The sequence below is a fragment of the Macaca fascicularis genome, chromosome 6 (genome assembly GCF_037993035.2).
Source record: "Macaca fascicularis isolate 582-1 chromosome 6, T2T-MFA8v1.1".
NCBI lineage: Eukaryota > Metazoa > Chordata > Mammalia > Primates > Cercopithecidae > Macaca > Macaca fascicularis.
In genome coordinates, this window is record NC_088380.1 from 136,170,713 (window position 1) to 136,192,890 (window position 22,178).

Here is a 22,178-nt window from a genome sequence, read left to right on the forward strand (position 1 = left end):
TAGCTGATATCTTACATTCACATACTACTTTTGGGCAAGTTACTCTCTGATTCTGAGCTTGTATACCTATTAAATGCATAAAATAACACTGAACTCACAGTGTTATGTAGATCAGCTGAGTTAATTCATATGAATGTGTTTTTTACACCATAAAGTTCTTTTAATTTGAAAATTATTTATTACGATTATCTTCATTGTAAATAAATGATTTTTGACATATAGAATAATTTCTATGAATATTCAATGGAAGAGCAAAAAGAGTAAAAGTATATTTTTGATATTATAAAAGTGTTTATTGTTATATGCTAACTAATCATATCAGCTTTTTACATTAAATTCAAAATTTTACACATACCTACCTATTGCCAGGTCAAAGGCCAGTAACTGCTTGCTACAAACAAACCCGCAGAGTGTCAATTCTGTGATGGTTCCCTCCAAGCTGCCAGGGATGACATACACTGCTGATGAACAATGCCAGATCCTTTTTGGGCCTTTGGCTTCTTTTTGTCAGGAGATGCAGGTAAAAATCCAGGTGGGGTTTTTGTGCGTTCATTCATTGTTTAGAAGTATTGACTGGTAGGAGAAGGTAACTTTATTTTACGGTTTGTGGATCAAAAATACCCCAATATATAAAAGAAGGATTTTTTAAGAAAAGGTTTGTGCATTTTTTTCTTATACCTTGGAAGTGATAGAAATAAGATGTGAGCATTTAGTCAAAGTCAATAAAGAAAGACCTAATAATTTCTACTTTGAAAATTACATTGATGTCAGGGAAGCATTTTTATTATGTCAGTTCAATGCTTCTATTTTAAATCCCATATAGTTTTCTCTCCATATCTGCAGGAATTGGTTTCAGTACCCACATCTCGTTCCCTGAGCAGATACCAAAACTCCCAGCTGCTAAAGTCCCTTATGAAAAATAATGTAGTATTTGCATATAACCTACCCACATCCTCTCAAATACTTTAAATCATCCCTAGATTACTTACAGAACCTGATACATTTTAAATACTATGTAATTATTATACTATGTTATTTTATTATTTGTATTATTTATATTGTTGTATTGTTGTTTTTTAAAAATATTTTTTGTATCTGTGGTTGGTTGAATCCCTGGATGTGGAAACTACAAACAGGGAGGGCCAGCTGTATTTTCTTACATGGAAATGGGTAAAAATGTGATAAAAGCTATATATGAACATGTAATTGTGGAGGAGGAACTATATATTTTAACCCTAAAAATAAAATTTTAAAAGTATCTTTTATGGTACATCTAGTTCTAGATCCTTGATCCTCAATCGCAGATACTCTTTCTTCCAGTTGATCGAGTCGGTTACTGAAGCTTGTGCATTTGTCACGTATTTCTCGTGTCATGGTTTTCATCTCTTTCATTTCGTTTATGACCTTCTCTGGATTAATTACTCTAGCCATCAATTCTTCCACTTTTTTTCCAAGATTTTTAGTTTCTTTGCGCTGGGTACGTAATTCCTCCTTTAGCTCTGAGAAATTTGATGGACTGAAGCCTTCTTCTCTCATCTCGTCAAAGTCATTCTCCGTCCAGCTTTGATCCATTGCTGGCGATGAGCTGCGCTCCTTTGCCGGGGGAGATGCGCTCTTATTTTTGGAATTTCCAGCTTTTCTGCCCTGCTTTTATTGCAGCACTGTTCACAATAGCAAAGACTTGGAATCAACCCAAATGTCCATCAGTGACAGATTGGATTAAGAAAATGTGGCACATATACACCATGGAATACTATGCAGCCATCAAAAAGGATGAGTTTGCGTCCTTTGTAGGGACATGGATGCAGCTGGAAACCATCATTCTTAGCAAACTATCACAAGAACAGAAAACCAAACACCGCATGTTCTCACTCATAGGTGGGAACTGAACAATGAGATCACTTGGACTCAGGAAGGGGAACATCACACACAGGGGCCTATCATGGGGAGGGGGTAGGGGGGAGGGATTGCATTGGGAGTTATACCTGATGTAAATGATGAGTTGATGGGTGCAGCACACCAACATGGCACAAGTATACATATGTAACAAACCTGCACGTTATGCACATGTACACTACAACTTAAAGTATAATAATAATAAATAAATTTTTTTAAAAAGTATCTTTTATAGGAACAAAAATTAAGAGAGTACATTTCTACATAAACTGGAAGAAAAGGGAAAATGTATAATGGTAAAGCAGTGTTTATGTATTAATATTCCAATAGTCAGTAATTACTCAGAGAAGACAGTAGTATTAAGTCCATAAATTCTAAAGGATGAAGCAAAATTACCTTCTTAACTGATGGAAGAGTTTAAGCTCTATTAACCCCTTTTTTTTTCTTTCCTGCTGGCCATCCCCTATCTGCCCATCTCCTCTCACCTCCTCCTCACACACACACATATACACATTGTACTTCAGGAATAAACCGATAACCACACTGAGAGTAAATTGGTTAAGTATCGCTGAAACATAGCCTATTTCACCCAGCCACAGTTTTTGTGAATGTCTCAAAGGAGTTTGGCTTTGTTGAGGATAATGCTGTTTTGGGTAACTCAGCATAATTAAGATCCATTATAAGGAACAAAGCATATGACATTATAATGTGTTGAATGCTGTCTTTGCTTTGTGGTTCTTATTAAAAGAGTTTTGCACTTATTTATTAATTGCTTTTGATCAGTTTCACCCACCAGTGTGTAAGCTGCATGAGGGCAGAGTGAGTTTCTCCAGCATCTAGCCTAGGGACTGGCACAGAGTAAGTGAAATATCCAGTGAACAGATTTAGAATTAAAATGAGTGAATGTATGGAGTTGGAGCTGCATCAAATGTGATGTGTAAAAGGCTGTATGGACTGTAATACTCATCTGGCAATAGTGGAGCTTGAAAGGAACTGGTGTTGCTATGTGTGATCTAATGCCAAAGGGTTTACATGTGGCACAACCATGGATCCTTGGAACTCCATATCATGTGTGACAATTATGACATTAGTTCTGTAAGGTCTGTCTCCAGTACCTCTCTGACCTCATCTACTAACCTCCTTCATTCTGCTTTCACCTCTGAATCTTTAGACAATCAAAAGTCTGGTTACAATCTTCTTCCTTAAATATTCACGGTAAAATGAAAGTTTCTGAGGTACAAAGGTTTGGGTTTGTGGGCAGACACTTTTACAGGCTGAAGTTACCATTATTTTAGGCAACAAAGTAGGCTGTCTGTGTTCACTGTCACTGGAGCATTGCACAGGAGACAGTTTCAGTTCATGAGATATAGAGAACTGATAGAACTGATCAATGGATCAGTTCATCCAAAATGTTCATCTTCTATAAAGCATTCCTGCTGTAAAAACTCAGTAGATGATCAACTACACACATGATTCTGTTAAATTGTAGATTCTTTTCCATAATTACTATTTTACAAGCTTTTAGGGTGCTGACGAGTTGATGGGTGCAGCACACCAACATGGCACAAGTATACATATGTAACAAACCTGCATGTTGTGCACATGTACCCTAGAACTTAAAGTACAATAAAAAAAAATAATGAATTGGGTCAGCTTACATAGGTAGGCTCAAACTGAGACACAGCTAATAGGAAATAAGAGCAAGATTTCCTTATTAGAGCCCATTGCTTATGAAATACCCTAAGCTACACAGGACAGTTTATAGCTCTGGATAGTGATGTTCTTATTACCTTGGAGTAATTTTGAAATTTATTGCAGTAACGACTGCCTGACATTTTGCAAAAGGTAGATCTTAATTTAAAAAAAAAAGATATTATTTTAATATATCACATTGCAATTAAATTTTGCTAGTGCCATTCTACAATGTTTTGACCTCTAAATATCTTCCATATAGTGTGTTAAATTATTTATTTTTATGATGTAATTTGATTCTTTTTCTTTTATTATACTTTAGGTTCTAGGGTACATGTGCACAACCTGCAGGTTTGTTACATATGTATACATGTGCCGTGTTGGTTTGCTGCACCCGTTAACTCATCATTTACATTAGGTATTTCTCCTAATGCTATCCCTCCCCCATCCTCCCACCCAACAACAGATCCCAGTGTGTGATGTTCCCCGCCCTTTGTCCAAGTGTTCTCATTGTTCAATTCCCACCTATGAGTGAGAACATGCAGTGTTTGGTTTTCTGACCTTGCGACAGTTTGCTGAGAATGATGGTTTCCAGCTGCATCCATGTCACTACAAAGAACATGAACTCACCCTTTTTATGGCTGCGTAGTATTCCATGGTGTATATGTGCCACATTTTCTTAATCCAGTCTATCATTGATGGACATTTGGGTTGGTTCCAAGTGTTTGCTACTGTGAATAGTGCTGCAATAAACATATATGTGCATGTATCTTTACAGTAGCATGATTTATAATCCTTTGGGTATATACCCAGTAATGGGATGGCTGGGTCAAATGGTATTTCTAGTTCTAGATCCTTGAGGAATCGCCACACTGTCTTTCACAATGGTTGAACTAGTTTACAGTCCCACCAACAGTGTAAAAGTGTTCCTATTTCTCCACATCCTCTCCAGCACCTGTTGTTTCCTGAATTTTTAATGATCGTCATTCTAACTGGTATGAGGTGGGATCTCATTGCAGTTTTGATTTGCATTTCTCTAATGACCAGTGATGAAGAGCATGTTTTCATGTGTCTATTGGCTGCATAAATGTCTTCCTTTGAAAAGTGTCTGTTCATATCTTTAGCTCACTTTTTGATGGGGTTGTTTGATTTTTTTCTTATAAATTTGTTTAAGTTCTTTGTATATTCTGGATGTTAGTCCTTTGTCAGATGAATAGATTGCAAAAATTTTCTCCCATTCTGTAGGTTGCCTGTTCACTCTGATGGTAGTTTCTTTTGCTGTGCAGAAGCTCTTTAGTTGAATTAGATCGCATTTGTCCATTTTGGCTTTTGTTGCTATTGCTTTGGGTGTTTTAGTCATGAAGTCCTTGCCCATGCCTATGTCCTGAATGGTATCACCTAGGTTTTCTTCTAGGGTTTTTATGGTTTTAGGTCTAACATTTAAAATTTTTTCAAGATGGATTAAAGACTTAAATGTTAGACCTAAAACCATAATTTGATTCTTATAACCATTAAATGCCATGGTTATTGTCTAGTCCCATTTTACAAATCAACAATTTGAGGTCTAGAGCAGTTAAATAATAATTTGAAGTTCTTATACCTATTAACAGAGAATGCTAGATCTAAACTCAGATTGTGTCTAAATCCCAAAAAATAGAATGCACTGTAACCACTATGCTCTCCAGTGTCTTATGGAACTCAAACTTCTTTATATGCTCTATTGTCTTCTCTATGGGAAAACCCTTAGATCAGCTCTTGTATTTAAACTAATTTTTTTGTCTCCTATAGCACCTATACTATCAGTTTCAACCAGTATCTTAATTGATTTCTTTTGCTAAGCTCTTTGCTCTATTCATGTGATTATTTCCCACTAACCTACCTGCACAGATTTTTTTTCCTTGATCTCTGAAAATATGATTGTTTATTTGGGTTTTTACAATCTGTTTCTCAATATCCTAGGATGTTGCCTTGTTTTTAAATTACAGGTTGTGCTAATAAAGTTAAGTTTTATGTTTAAGATGTCCAGAAATGTTCTTTTTATTTTCTCTCCACTTTTATATTCCAGTCCCAAATCAGTATAGCTTGTAAAGTGTAGTAACCTAATAGATGACAGATAGCTAGCTAGAACCATAGAAAAGATCATTTACATATTTAGTCATTGATTTGACAAATATTTATTAAGTTCTAAGTACTATGCAGGCACTGTGTGAAGCACTAATAATACAGCAGGAATCAAAGACCCTGCCTCCATGGAACTTACATTTTAGTTGGAGGAAATATAAAATAAGCAAATGCATATCTAATATGTCAGTTGGTGATAATTGTTTAGAAGAAATATAAACTCAGGTAAAACAGGAAGTACTACCAAGGTAGATGGTTGGGATGGTGTTATTTCATATAAGGTGACCTGGGAAAGTTTCCTAGAGAAGGTGACATTTGTTTAGAGATCTAAAGAAAGTGGAAGAATAAGCTATGCATTTATCTTGGGAGGAATATAGCAAGAGAAAACAGAATGCGAAATGCCCTGGGATTCACTGTGGGTCATGTTTTGAGATGCCCATTACACATCCAAGGAGGAATGTAAGCAGGTCCGTGATATATATTTGGAATTCATTAAGAAGTATAAGATATTGGGGACATGATACCAAATAACAATTGGAAATGAGTTAGAAAAGTTTCAAGGACTAAGACCCAAGTCAATGCAATATTTAGAGTTTCGGAAAATGAGAAAGAAAAAACAAAATTCTGAAGTATGTTGAGGTAGGAATATAACCAAAGCAAATTAAGATCCTGGAGGCAATGTGAGGAGGACATTTCTCAAAGAGAGACTGATCAGCTGTGTCAAAAGCTGAAGACTTAAATGTAAAACCTAAAACTGTAAAAGCCCTGGAAAACAACCTAGGCAATACTCGTCTGTACTATTTTTTGCCCATAGGAATGGGCAAAGATTTCATGACAAAGATTCCAAAAGCAATTTCAGCAAAAACAAAATTTGATAAATGGGATCTAATTAAACTTAAGAGCTCTGCACAGCAAAAGAAACCATCAATAGAGTAAAGAGACAACCTTAAGAATGGGAGGAACTTAAACAAATTTAAAAGGAAAAACCGACTCCATTAAAAAGTGGGCAAAGAACATGAACAGACACTTTCCAAAAGACATGCAGCCAACAAGCATATTAAAAAAAAGTCAGTAACACTGATCATTGGATAAATACATATCAAAACGACAATGAGATAACATCTCATACCAGTCAGAATGGCTATTACTAGAAAATAAAAAAATAACAGATGCTGGTGAGGTTGCAGAGAAAGGGGAAGACTTATACACTGTTAATGGGAGTGTAAATTAGTTCCACCATTGGAAAGCAGTGTGGCAATTCCTCAAAGAGCTAAAAACATAACTACCCATAACTACCATTCAACCCAGCAATCCTATTACTGGGTATATACCCAAAGCAATATAAATCATTCCACTATAAAGACACATGCATGTGAATGTTCACTGCAGCACTGTTCACAATAGCAAAGACATAGAATTAACCTAAACGCCCACTAGTGACAGGTTGGATAAAGAAAATGTGGTACATGTACACTATGGAATACTATACAGCAATAAAAAAGAACGAGATCATGTCTTTTGCAGGAACATGGATGGAGGTGAAGGCCATTATCCTTAGCAAACTAATGCAGGAACAAAAAACCAAATACTGTTTGTTCTCACTTATAATTGGGAGCTAAATAATAATAACTCATGAACACAAAGAAGGGAAAATAGACACTGGGGCCTACTGAAGACTGGAGGGTAGGAGGAGGGAGAGGATCAGAAAAAATAGCTGTTGAGTACTAGGCTTAGTACGTGGGGGATGAAATCATCTGTACAACAAACCCCTGTGACATTGAGTTTACCTACATAGCAAACCTGTAATATACCCCTGAACTTAGAATTAAAGTATAAAACAAATTTTTTTAAAAAAACTGAAGACAAGTGGAGCAAAATAAAGGCTGAGATTAGACGGTTGATATTTTTTCCCAAAGGGTTTGACACACCATTATTTGAAGCTATATGGGAATGCCTGAATATATAATGTGTCAGGAAGTATAACTTAAAAATATAGCAGAAAATAGTTCTAACTGTGGAAGACTGAAAATAGTTTGCACTACATAATGACATTTCAGTCAATGGACCACATATACAACAATGGTCTTATAAGATTATAATCTGTATTTTTACTGTAACATTTCTATGTTTAGATGTACAAATACTTAGAATTGTTTTACAGTTGCCTAAAATATACAGTACAGTAACATGCCATACAGGTTTGTAGCTTAGAAACAATGGGATACACCATATAGCCCAGGTGTATAGTAGGCTATCATCTAGGCTTGTGTAAGTACACTCTACAATGTTCACACAATGACTACATTGCCTAATGACACATTTCTCAAAATGTATTTCCATCATTAAGCAAAGCATGACTGTAGTTCTGCTACATACATATACACCGTCAATTGGCTCTATGTGGAGTCACCATACCTGCCAATCTGTCATTTAAGTGCTATACAAAACAAATCTCCTGTATAGTAAGCTCCTTCACATTATCAAAGTTGTCAGCCCTTTTGTCATTGTATCTCTAGCATCCAAATAAGTGTTCAATAAATACTTGGTGAATGAATAAGTGAATCAATTGAATAATGGGGTACTGATTCTAAATTTTTCACTCATGTAAAACACTTGAGTCTCAGAAATATATCAAGATAACATGATAACCTTTTAGAATATTAATGCAATAACTACATAAAAGCCTACTTATGCTATTGGGCAGGTAGCTTGTTTCACAGCTTATTCATAATTCAATTAGGCATCCTTATGGCATCCTTATGACCAGCTTATTTCTAATCAACTACAAATAAATATCAAGCTTTGTAGTGTGAGCGTTCATAGCAACCTTCAACATGTGTGTTTCAGGCAGAATCTTAAAAACAAGGTAACTCTGAATCTGACAAAGGCAGTTGGGCCATAGCATCTAAATTAGATGTTTCTCTTCCATACTTATAAACAGATATTTAAATACAAACACTGGAGGCTCAGCATTATGCAATAATTAATAATATAAATTTACCCTTAGGATAACAACTTACATCTGCAAAATGTTTAAAGGCACAGATGTAGAGATTCTGGTGAAACATCTTGATCGCAGGCAATAATAGCTCACTCTTCTGCATTAATTTGCAGAATTAATGGCTGACTTCTTGGATGGCCTTGTTCCTGACTCCTAAGCAATTGGTGCCTGGTACCTTCAGGCCATCTGGCATCTTGTGGGTGAGCCAGCTCCAACTGCATCAAGTCATTGTAATAGCTTCCTGAAATTACTTAGCCTGGCTGAAATACAGAGGTATGGAAGGATTTTTCCTTAGAACTAGTGAGAAGTGGCCCCGTAGGAGTTAACCTTTTTTTGAAAAAGAAGGAAGTGTGATAAAATTGAAGACCTCCAGGAAACTTAAGATCCTGTCTTTGTGAACTAGGCACACTATGAATTGCATATGTATTAAATAGATAGAAAAGTTTATAGTATAACTGAATCATATAATGACCTTAAATATTGACATAGAAAGTTCCAGTTTTACATTTCTCCTGTATCTACTTTATTCATCCAAGTTTGTAGGACTCTCTCAAACTTCTCCTTGAAGCCAATGCACAGACTGGAATTGAAATAAAGTAATGGCAAAAAAACACAATTATGTTTGCACCAACCTAATATTATGAAAAACTGTAGAAGGCCTAGACTCTGTAATTTGGCATTGCAAAATTCCGGAGGCAACAAGAATTTAGATTAAAAAAAGGCTTAACATGAAATAGTTGGAGGACATAAACTGCATGATTTAAGACTTACAAAGCTGCAGTAATGAAGACAATGTGGTGTTGACGAAAGGAGAGACTTAACTCCTCAGTGGAACACCATAGAGAGTCCAATTATAGACTCTCACATATGTGTACAATTGATTTCAACAAAAGTAACAAGGCAGTTGAAAGGGTAAAGAAAAGCTTTTCAACAAATTGTGCTGGAATAATTGGATATTCATCTTTTAATATTACATCATATCATAAGATAAAATTAACCCTAAATGTATTATAGACTTAAATGTGGAATCTACAAAACTATAAAACTTCAGGGAAAAATGTAGAGGAAATACTTTTTTAATAGGACACCAGGAGTATGAACCATAAAAGAAAAACAAAACAGAAAATTATTGTTTGAAATGTATCAAAATAAATTATTTTATGTTAGGAAAACTCTGTTAAGACAATGAAAAGGTAAGCCACAGAATGGGTGAAAATATTTATAATACGCATATCTGACAAAGGATTGTTGTCCAAAATATATAATCCCTGTAATAGTAATAAAAGACCAAGCAATATAATTAAATGGGCAAAACATTTCAACAGACAATTTAGAAATGAAGATATGCAGATAGCAAACAAACTCCTTAAAAGATGTTTAACATCATTCATATTGTATCAAAAAATGCAAATTAAAACCATAAAGACCTACATTTGCATATACATTGCAATGTCTTAAGTTTAAAGAATTGAAAACACTAAATTGTTCCTGATAATACAGAGCAATCAGAATTCACATACCGCTACTGGTAATATAGTATAGTCACTTTGGGAAAATTTTAGGTGTTTTTAGGTGTTTTTTGTTTGCTTGTTTGTTTTTGTTGTTGTTGTTTATCACTTAACCTTTCACCTCTTATGTGATCCAACCTTTCCACTCCTAGATCCAAAAATATACTCTGCATGATCTCTTTAAATTTATTGAGACTCGTTTATAATCTGTCCAGGTGAATGTACTATATGCATTTGACAGAATGCATTTCCACAGTTGTTAGTGTTTCATAAATATTAATTAGGTCAAAGTTATTAATAGAATTATACAAATAATCTTTTATTATGTGTATAGATGTTCTAATAATTACTAAAGTGGGGAATTTAAATATCCTACTGTGACTGTGCAGCTGTCTGCTCCCTTCAATTGTGTCAGATTTTGATTCATACCTCATAAAGCTTTATTGCAAGACACTAATACAGTTATTATTGTTATGTCTTCTTGATGCATTATGTCTTCTTATTGCATTTCTTTTCATTATGAAAATGTCTTCTTTATCACTGGTAGAAGTATAACTTATTTATATTGAAGTTTATTATATCTGACATTAATCTGATTGTGTTTATTTTTTGCATGGTATAATATTATGCTTTTATTTAGTTTAAATGTATTCATGTACTATTTCAAGTGAGTTTCTTGTAGTAAGCATGTAGTTAAGTCTTGATTTTAATCTGTTTTAAAAATTATAACCCTTTAATTGAGGTAGGTGTTTCATTAATGTTTAATCATTGATTAAACAATGTGTTTGAATTTAGGTCTTGATTTTATAATTTATTTTTTAACTCTTTATTTCCCTCTGATCCCCATTAGTTTACTTTTATGTTATTTGAATTCTCTTTAGGATCCTACTTTATCTATTACATTTTTAGCTATAATCCTTTACCTCTTTAAGAGACCTGATCTGGGTCTAGGTCTGGGATCACACATCTTTATTTAAAGGGCCAGATAGTAAATATATTAGGCTTGTCAGCAGCGGAGCCTATGTTGCAACTCAAATCTGCTGCTCTAGCTCAAATCAGCCACAGATAATATGTAAGTGGATGAGCAAGACAGGTGGCCAGTCTCTGGGCCATAGTTTGCCAAACTCACCTCTACGGATTAAAATAGAAACCCTCAATTTTTCTGAATCTATTTAGAGTTATTATAGTACTATTTCATTTGGAATTATTGGAATATGCAACCACGTACGTGCATTTAGACTTCCTCATTTAGTTTTTCTGTACTACAGTCATTATATATATATATATATATATATATATATATATATATATATATATGATAGAGAGAGAGAGAGAGAGAGAGAGAAGGCATCTGTGTACATTGTAGACCATACAATAAAATTGTATACATTCTACTTTATATACATTGCATGTATTTCAAGGATTAAGAATGTAAAAATAGTCTTTCACTTTTAGCTTGATATTTACCCTTTCCATTGTTCTTCATAACTTCCTGAAGATAGGAGTTTTCCTTTGGTTTCATTTTCCTTCTCCATGTCTTTTAGTTGGGTTGCTAGTGACAAAATTCTCTTAATTTTCTTTCACTTGAAAATTTTCATTTCACCTTAATTTTTGAAATATATTTTCACTAGATATAAAATTATAGGTTGACTTTTTCTTTTTCTTTTACCATCTCAGAAACATTCCTCTATCTTCTCTTCTCCATAGTTTAAGATGAGAAATATATAGCCCTTGGATTGTCATTTCCCTGTAAGTAATCTGTTGTTTCTTCCTGTTTGTGTGCAAGATATTCTCCTTATCTTTGGTTTTCAGAGGCTTGATTATAATGTGTCTACATATGCTTTACTGCATATTTATCCCATTGGAGGATTGTTGAACTTACTAATTTTGTAAATCTCTGCCTTTTCTCAAATTTGGAAAGAAGTTTTTAGTAATCATTCCTTTAAATACTTTCCTACCTCTCCATCCTCTCCTAAGAATAGGTACACACATTAAGTTTTTTGATATAATCTCACAGCTTTCTGTAAATCTTTCAGATTTTTCAATATTTTCCCCTTCTCCTTCAGAGTGGGTAGTTTCCTTTAAACTATTTTCAAGCTTACTGAATTTTTATTATTTCCATCCTGCTCAAATCCATTCAGTCAACTTTTAATTTTACATATTGTATTTTTCACATCTAAAGTGAAAGTTTCAATTTACTTTTTTTAAACTTTTCTCTTGAGATATCTTTTCATTTATTACAAGTAAATTTCCATTACCTCACTAGGTATATTCATAAAGTCAGTTTCAAATTTTATGAAAATTGTAACACATGTGTCATCTCAGGTTTGAATTGTTTATTTACATTTTTAAAGAAAGGGTTGCATTTTGCTGTTCTACATATGCCAGTGATTTTTACTTCTATACTAGAAATGTTGTTGTTATATTGTAGGGCAAGCATGAGCAAACTATGGCTTAAAGTTTTACTGGAACACAGTGACACACATTTTTTCATTAATTTTCTATGGCTGCACTCAAGCTACAATGGCAGTGTTGAATAGCTGCAACAGAGACCACCTGGCCAAGAAGCCTAAAATATATACTATTTGGCAATTTACAGAAAGAGTTTGCTGACCCCTGTTGTAGAGGCTCTGGATTCTGTTATATTCCTTAAAAGACTGATTTTTGTTTTCACAGGCAATTACATTAATTAGATGTAAACTGGAAATTTTGTCTCATCTATTGTAGGCAGTAGCTCATATCTTAGATCAATTCGTTTTTCTCTTATCTGTGCTATTTGTAGGGTGTGTTGTGTATGTATGGGTCAGGTGCCAAGGGAAGACTTAAGCTCCTCTGATTCTATTCCCTCTGGGATTCTCCCTTCAGTTTATGGCAGCCTTGACCACCTCAGTTTCTGTCTTCATGACTCTATAAGATTATATGTTTTTCCCAGTTGGCACCTAATGTCAGGACACAATAGTGGGCATCTGTCAGGTTAAAGTTGCAAAAATGATGAACTAACCTTGTGCCAGTTTTTTCAGTTCCCCTGAAAAGTGTGCCTGTTGAATGCAATCACTTTCACAATTGCCATGCACAAAAAATAAAATACGTAGGAATACAGCCAACCAGGGAGGTGAAAGATCTCTACATGCAGAAATAGAAAATACTGCTCAAAGTAATCAGAGGTGACACAAATGGAAAAACATTCCATGCTCATGTATAGGAAGAATCAGTATTGTTAAAATGGCCATACTGCCCAAAGCAATTTATAGATTCACTGCTATTCCTATTAAACAACCATTGATATTCTTCACAGAATTAGAAAACCTATTTTAAAAGCCATATATAAACAGAAACAAGCCCAAATAGCCAAGGCAATCAAGCAAAAAGAAGAAAGCTGGAGGCATCATGTTACCTGACTTCAAACTATACTCCAGGGCTACAGTAAAAAAAACAACACAATACTGGGACAAAACAGACACATAGACCAATGGAACAGAAGGGAAAACTCAGGAATAAGGTTGCACACCTACAACTATCTGATCTTTGACAGACCTGTTCAATAAATGGTGCTGGGATAACTTACTAGCCATATGCAGAAGATTGCAACTGGACCCCTTTTTAGGCCACACACAAAAATTAACTCAAGATGGATTAGATACTTACATGTAAAACCCAAAACTATAAAAAACCTTGGAAGACAAACTAGGCAATACCATTCTGGACATAGGAACAAGCAAAGGTTTCATGACAAAGACTCCAAAAGCAATTGCACCAAAAGCAAAAGAAAAAGAGAGAGAGAGAGAGAGAGGGAGGGAGGGAGGGAGGGAGGGAGGAAGGAAGGAGGGAGGGAGGGAGGGAGGGGATCTAATTAAACTAAAGAGCTTCTGCATAGCAAAAGAAACTATCAAGTTTCCACCAAGAGTGGACAGACAGCCTACAGAGTGGTAGAAGATTTTTGCAAACTGTGAATCTAACAAAGATCTAATATCTAGCATCAATAGCAAACTTAAGTTTACAAGCAAAAAACAAGCAACCCCAATAAAAGGTGGGCAAAGGACGTTAACAGACACTTTTCAAAAGAAGACATACATGCAGCCAACAATCATATGAACATCGCTAATCACTAGAGAAATGCAAATCAAAACCACAATGTAATACCATCTCACACTAGTCAGAATGGCTACTATTAAAATGTCAAAAAATAACAGATGCTAATGAGATGTGGAGAAAAGGGAACACTTACACACTGTTGATGGAAGTGTAAATTAGTTCAACCATTGTGGAAAACAGTGGGGCAATTCCTCAAAGAGCTAAAAACAGAAATAGCATTTGACCAGCAATCGTATTACTAGGTATATACTCAAAGGAATTATAAGTTATTCTGTTACAAAGACACATGCACGCATATATTTCCTGCAGCACTATTCACAATGGCAAAGACATCGAATGAACCTCAACGTTCATCAGTGATAGATTAGATAAAGAAAATGTGGAATGTATACACCATGGAATACTATGCAGCCTTAAAAAATGAGATAATGTCCTTTGCAGCAACATGGATGGAACTGGAGCCATTATTATTAGCAAACTAATGCAGGAACAGAAAACCAAATGCCACATGTTCTCACTTACAAGTGAGAGCTAAATGATAGGAACTTGTGGACACAGAAGGGAACAACACACATTGGAGCCAATTAGAAGGTAGAGTCTAGGAGGAGGGAGAGGATCAGCAAAAATATGTAATGGGTACTAGGCTTACTACCTGGATGATGAAATAATCTGTACATCATACCCCCATGACACAAGTTTAGGTATAACAAACCTGCACATGTACCCCTGAACTTAAAAGTGAAATTTATGTATTTATTTATTGAGACAGTTTTGCTCTGTTGCCCAGGTTGGAGTGCAGTGGCGCCATCTCAGCTCACTGCAACCTCCAGCTCCCAGGTTCAAGCAATTCTCCTTCTCAGCCTCCTGAGTAGCTGAAATTACAGGCACCTGCCACCACATCCGGTTAATTTTTGTATTTTTAGTAGAAACAAGGTATTACCATGTTGGCTAGGCTGGTCTCAAACTCCTGACCTCAGGTGATCCACCTGCCCCGGCCTCCCAAAGTTCTGGGATTACAGGCATGAGCCACCGTGCCTGGCCAAAAGTTAAATTTAAAACAAAAAGTGTGTTGCCTTGGTTCACTCTCCAGAGCCTTCAGGAAGTTGTTTTTTGTATTCTGTTCACAGTTTATAGTTGATACCTACAAGAGGGTTGGTTTTTTGAGAAATTAATCTACAATTCCAGAAGGCGAATCTTTTTATCTTAATTCTGTATCATTTTTCTTTAAAAATTTAAAATAGGCTCTTCCTTCTTTTTATTGTTTGCTTTTCTTTGGGGGCCTCCATTATATAGATATTAACAGTTCTCCTTTCTTTTAATTTCTTCTTATTCCCTTTCTTTATCACTTCCTGATGTAACTATGAAAGAGTCCCTTGCAGCTTGCTGCTTCATTCATTGACTGTCCGTGGGTTACATTTCCCTTTCTATGCCTATCACTTTACTTCTGCCAGTAGCTATGTATGTGGAGTGGAGGAGGTGAAAGAGAGAATGTCGACTTATTCAGCTGGCAGTGGCCAAATCTTCTCTGTTAAAGGATAAAGTTTCTAGGATGTAAATGAGCTAGATTACTAACATTTCTTCCCACTAAAAGAAGGCTTATAATTAATGTTTAAATCCAATAAGTGTTACATTGTGTAGTCAATGTTTATTAAGATTTATCCTCATTTTTATCAGTCTCTTTGCTTACCATTGCTTTTCAGTCCTTTCTTATAAGGTCATATTTCTTTTTCTTAAAAACATCATTGAGAAGCACCTTTGGGGCAGATCTGTAGAAGGTAAACACTCAGTGTTTGTTTTATTGAAAGGGCCCTTATTTAACCTTCAAACCTAAATAAAATTTTAGCTGAGTTCAGGAGTGTAGATTGACAGATTTTTTTTTCTCTTTTTTGCTTCTTTGAATATATCATAACTTCACCTCCTTACACTGGTTTCAAGATATCATCTTTGCCATGTGCCTAATCTGAAGAGGAAACTTGCCATATTTGACATTTATTATGATATTTGCTATAAATTTTCTTAGATGCCCTTTAATTATAAAGAAATTAATTTCAATGACTTAGTTAGTTTGCTAAGATTTTTAAGTGAATGTTAAACTGTGTCATGTATTTTGTATCCACAGATATAAAAATCATAGATTTTAAGTTATTGATGTGCCCAAGTACATTAATTAAATTCCTAATATCAAACTTACCTGTATTCTGAGGAAGAAAACCTAATTTGGTCATGGCCAGATTCAGCCTGTTAAAATTTGTTTAGCATATTCAGATCTTATAAATGAAATAGATCACTATTTTTACTTTCTTTTAAAATCCCCCTCTAGTTTGCATATCATAGTGTTTAGAAGTTGTACAGGAACATGGATAGAGCTGTAGGCTATTATCCTCAGCAAATTAACACTGGGACCAAAAAAAAAAAAACCAAAAAACAAAAAACAAAACCACACATACACAAATAACTGCCGGGCACAGAGGCTCACATCTGTAATCCCAGCACTTTGGGAGGCCGAGGCAGGCGGATCAACTGAGGTCAGGAGTTCAAGACCAGCCTGGCCAACTTGGTGAAACCCGTCTCTACTACAAATACAAAAATTAGCCTGTTATGGTGGCAGGTGCCTGTAATGCCAGGTACTTGGGAGGCTGAGGCAGGAGAATTGCTTGAACCCGGGAGGCAGAGGTTGTATTGAGCCAAGATCATCGTGCTACTGCACTCCAGCCTGGGTGACAAGAGTGAGACTCTGTCTCAAAAACGACAACAACAACAACAAACCAATTACCACATGTTCTCACTTACAAGTGGGAGCTAAACAAAAACTTATGAACACAGAGAAGGAAACAACAGACACTGGGGCCTACTTGAGCAGGGAGGGTGGTGGGAGGGAAAGAAGCAGAAAAGATAACAATTGGGTACTGGGCTTAATATCTGGGTGATGAAATAATCTGTACAATAAACCTCTGTGAAACATGTTTACCTATGTAACAAATCTTCATATGTACCACTAATCCTAAAATAAAAGTTAAAAAGAAGTGATGCCCTCTTTTTCTGTTCTCTAGAAAGTTTCTGTGTTTTGAGAATCTACATTCCTTCAAAGAGTGTTAGTTTTTGGACAGGTTTATTCTTTGTGGGAAGATTTTTAACAGGCATACCTATTCTGTGGTTATAGAATTGTTCACCTTTTCTATTTCTTCTTGATTTCACTTTAGTAAATTTTAAGTTTCTATTTTTCAATTTCATATAGTTTTCAAGTGTACTGGCATAGATTTAATTATAATGTCTATTTTCTGTTTGAACTGTTATCTGTTATGCCCTCATTTGTTATTCCTAATAGTATTTATTTTTGCCTTCTCTTTTTGCTTGATTAATTTTCAATTATGTTAGTCTTTATAAAGAACTAGAGTTCAGCTTTATTTTCCCTTTTGAGTCTTTGTTTCTTATTTTAGTACTGTCTCACACACACACACACTCACACAAAGTTATTCTAATTATAATAAAGTTCTGTTATTAGAAAAGAATGTTTCTAAAATTTTATTTATATCTGAATTACCTTTGCAATCTGTGAAGTTATTGAAAATGTATTTCAGACAGTAATGCAGAGAAAAGAAAGTAGTTATATGTCCAAGGATTAATTATTACTTCAATGCATATGCAGTTAAAATTGTCTTATTTTAACATAAATTTCAGAACATCTTAATGGAACTATTTGTTGTAAAAGACGCATGGGTACAGGTTAGCTTTGAAGATAAATTTTATAAGATTTGTACAGGACAATTAACCTTCCATTTCAATACATAGTACATTTATGTAACATTTAAAAAGCCTATTTGAGATAAACATCCAAGTACGTATTATATTCTTTCAATAAACTCTTTTTGTTATAGAAGCATAACAAAGGAATATTGCATTATTTTTATTAGTTTACTAGAAAATGCTGGGTTGTGCATCTCTGTTGTAGATTCCTATGCCAAGCATTTTAAGTTATAGATATTTTCTTAACTGATTTATTAAGTGGTTTCAGCAACTAAGTTGAAAAAAATATTTTACTCTTGCCTGTGTAACATATGGACAGTGTTTGGTTCTAATGTAATACCGCAATTCCCCATTCTGCCCTTTAGAAAGGGCTTGCTATTATGTACCTCTAATGTGACATATCTGAGGTATTCCACTTTTCAAGGTGAAAACCGTACATACTATTTCTGCAACATTTTATTGCCTTGTGGCAGTTTGGTTTGAACTTCTAAATCTTAGTTACTTTTAAGACTGAGGCTGTAATTTATTTACCATAAGATTCCTAGACCTGCAGAACAGAAAGGATAAAAAACATCTCTGAGAGAGATTTTATTCTACGTGACCATGCTTATCTTGAAAAGCTGCCAAGTTTGCTTGTGTGCTCTGAGTGCCTCAAGTAGGAATCAGTTAGAGTACCTGCTGTTTCAAATAGCAGCAGATAATGGTGGAAGAACAGAGTGTAGACTCCCAACAACATTCAACAAGCAAGCATTATTCCAAAACTACAGTGTAGATTTGCTTTTTCAGTTCAGTATGCATTGGTTAACCAATGAACTTGAATAAATTAATTATTGTTATGTGATAACTAAGTTTTATTAAATGCAAGTAAAGAAAAATTCTTCTTTGAAATTTTCTTCTAAAGAAAATTCAACATTTGACCCTGTAATTATCAAACATCCTTGATAGACAGTTCCTAGATGGGTGAAAAATTTTTGGAATCAAAAATGCTCAGGTTAGACATCTGATAATTGAAATATTCTTAAATGTCTCCACAAAAGTACATGAAAAACATTTGACCTCTTTGCCTATTTTCAAGAGTTTAAAATTTTGCAAAGGGGCAATATGATTTATAGGCATTCTTTACAATAATTTTCTAGATGAATTTTTGGTAAATGCTATGGGCAGTTAGAAGCACACTAGTTAAGCTAAACCATATCCTAAATATAATAAGATATATTTGTGTGACATATTTTGAAGCTGGAAAAAAGGTCACAGAAAAGAAAATAAGGTAAATTAAATATATCTCACTCTCCCCATAGACTATTGAATTTTAAAAGCTACAAATAGTTCAGAAATCTAAAGTATAGGAAAATAATATGTTGGAATTTGCAACAAAGTGTGTATTAGAGCAATTAAATATTAAACATATTGAAAAAATATATGTTTCAAATAGGTATGTCACAATTTAAATATATTTTTCAAATATATTTAATAGATTTGGGTCATAAGTTAACTTTAATTTTGCTGTGATTTTTAGTCTGTTTTGAACACCAACACCAGAATAAGTTTCCCAAAATAACCTATTATCTTATCAATCTTCTGCTGGTCAACTGCTAAATGGCTTATTTTTCCCTACAAACATAAAGTCCCTAGTCTTTCCTGACTCTTCTGTCTTTTCAACCTTGTTTTTTGCTACTCTCCCCCATGATATCCCTACTCCCCATTGCACCAGTCTGCTCACCTTTTCATAACTATGCCTTTCCCATTTCTACTTGTTCTGTCTTTTTGACCTGTTCTCCTCCACCCTCTTCTCCCAATGTCTGGATAGGTAGTAACACAGTCATCTTCGCTATGGATTTAATACTCAACTCATTTTTTTTTCTTTTTTGAGACAGAGTCTCACCCTGTCACCCAGGCTGGAGTGCAGTGGCGCTGTCTCAGCTCACTGCAACCTCTGCCTCCTGGGTTCAAGCAATTCTCATTCCTCAGCCTCCTGAGTAGCTGGGATTACAGGTGTGCACCACCACACTCAGCTAATTTTTTAAGTCACTTTTAAATGTCCTTTATGGATTTCATATTTCTGCACAATTGTTAACAATATTTTTGAGTCTAAAAAATGTCAACCACCTTACAGAAATAGAAAGTCTTTATTAATGTGTGTGTTGGCCTCTTCTTATCTGTCTGTGAGCTGACCACAATCATAGCTGTGTCTGAGGTTTTTGACAATTTTTCTATTACATTTCCTCAGAGTTCTCTTTGCTTATTGTTGCCATGTTTCAGCTGCCTTATCCCAGTATTTTTTAATCCCTTTAACATATCCCTAGAAAACTTTCATTGTGTTCTGAAGATGTAAAAATCCTTCATATTGAGGTAAAAAGTATTGATAACAATTTATTGAAACATACACACTAAGACTATATTGTGTCAGGGGTCAAGACTGTATAATGAATTAATAAAGTACTAACCATGACATTTAAGCATAAAATCAGAGCATAAGTGGGAACAGACTTTAGGGCAGCAGACAATGAATTTATAACACAAAAACAAGCACTTATTCTTCCAGCTGGTCCATGTGTCATAGTATAAATGATTATTTCTGTCTTAAGTTTTTCTGTTGTATCTTGTGTAACCATATGTGTTTTATTTAAGGAGGTTTTAAAAGATTTAACTTTAGTAAACAGATTTTTCTATCATTATGTATCAATCTTCCCATCACTATAAATGAGCCCTATACTATTTCAATTACAGGTTTAATATTTTAAGTACCAAAAGCATATTTTTCTTCAAATAATTTTTGTTGTTTTACCAAAATAGCTTTCTTAACAGTGATTGGCTTCACTTAAAAAAATGTGATACCTTCCCCTTATAGTGTGCCTTTGTTTTCAGCATGTTATTTGCACAGGATTATGGTGCAAGGTAGAAGGTGAGAAAGAATGCAAAACCAAACTAGACCCACCAATGGATGGAACGGACTGTGACCCTGGTAAGGTAAGTCATTTGTGTTGTCTGAATTTAATAAGTATACTAGGTGAAACTTGAGAAACTTGCTTAGCACTGATGGATTTATTTCAGTATATACAGAAATATTAATATTTCATCAATTTTAACATTTATACTTTATAAAATCTGTGGTTGTTTTGTTAATATCAATGTGGTGGGGTTTTATTTTATTTGTTGTTGATTATGAAAATGTTGAGAGTCATATATATACATTAATATAGCAAAAATGTGAACTTTTTTTACTTTTTAAACAGAAGTAAATTAAGCACAAATAATAGCATAAATGGTAAAATTTCTCATCGCCAATGAATCCTTTCAAGTATAAAATCATTGACTTAGGAGAGCAACTGAGTATTTTTTCCTTGTCAATATAATAATCATCCATAAAATATTCCAGTTGACATTTGGAGATTAGTAAATATTTGGCTGTCTGTGTAGTTTAACGTACTTCATAAGACTTTAAAAATTTATTAGTATACATTTCCAGATCAAAATAACTGCTGTTAAAAAGTAATTTTCCTTTGAGGAATATGAAGAAGATGGATTTCATATGCATTTAATAATTATGGTTAACATAATCAAAAGATAACAGATCAATAGTTTACATAATTTTCTAATTTGCATACTGTGATGGGAAAGTAGCATTGTTATCACTGTACTCAATTGCAAGATCAGAAAGCTTGCCTCTGAAGTGCATGAATGTGTATTACATTTGAAAATAAATAGCAACACAAAGAACCTATAGATTGCTTATGGTGAAATACTTGAAGAAAACATGAAATTATGTGGAATTTTATTTTAAAAACATATTGATTTGAAAAATGGACAGAAATGAAGGTATTCAACTTCTAGAAAATCATCTGAAGAAAGTACACACACAGACGCACATATATACACATACACATGCACACAAAGATGCTTAGGTAAGGATGCAGTTTGTAATGGAGAGAAATGAGAAACAATAAAAATATTCATTAGGAGATGAACGGTCACAATGTAGTTGTTAAAAAATGAGGGAGGTACCTATGTTCTAACCTGAAGAGATCTATAAGACATGGCTGTTGCTTGATAGGCATGTCAGAAATATTGATACTTTATAATATGATTTGACATTTAAGGAAAGCACAGTTTGTATACACACACAC

At 34.4% G+C, this 22,178-nt stretch overlaps 1 protein-coding gene across 8 annotated transcripts in view; it reads left to right on the forward strand.

Moving 5' to 3' along the window:
* The window catches only part of ADAMTS19 (ADAM metallopeptidase with thrombospondin type 1 motif 19), a 283,872-nt gene that overhangs the window by 161,087 nt on the left and 100,607 nt on the right, over window positions 1-22,178 (forward strand). For all 8 annotated transcript variants that reach the window (XM_015451847.3, XM_065546713.1, XM_065546712.1 and 5 more), the window contains 2 exons: window positions 370-520; window positions 20,920-21,021. In XM_015451847.3, the coding sequence (XP_015307333.2) occupies window positions 370-520; window positions 20,920-21,021 (253 nt within the window). The remainder of the gene's footprint in view (window positions 1-369; window positions 521-20,919; window positions 21,022-22,178) is intronic.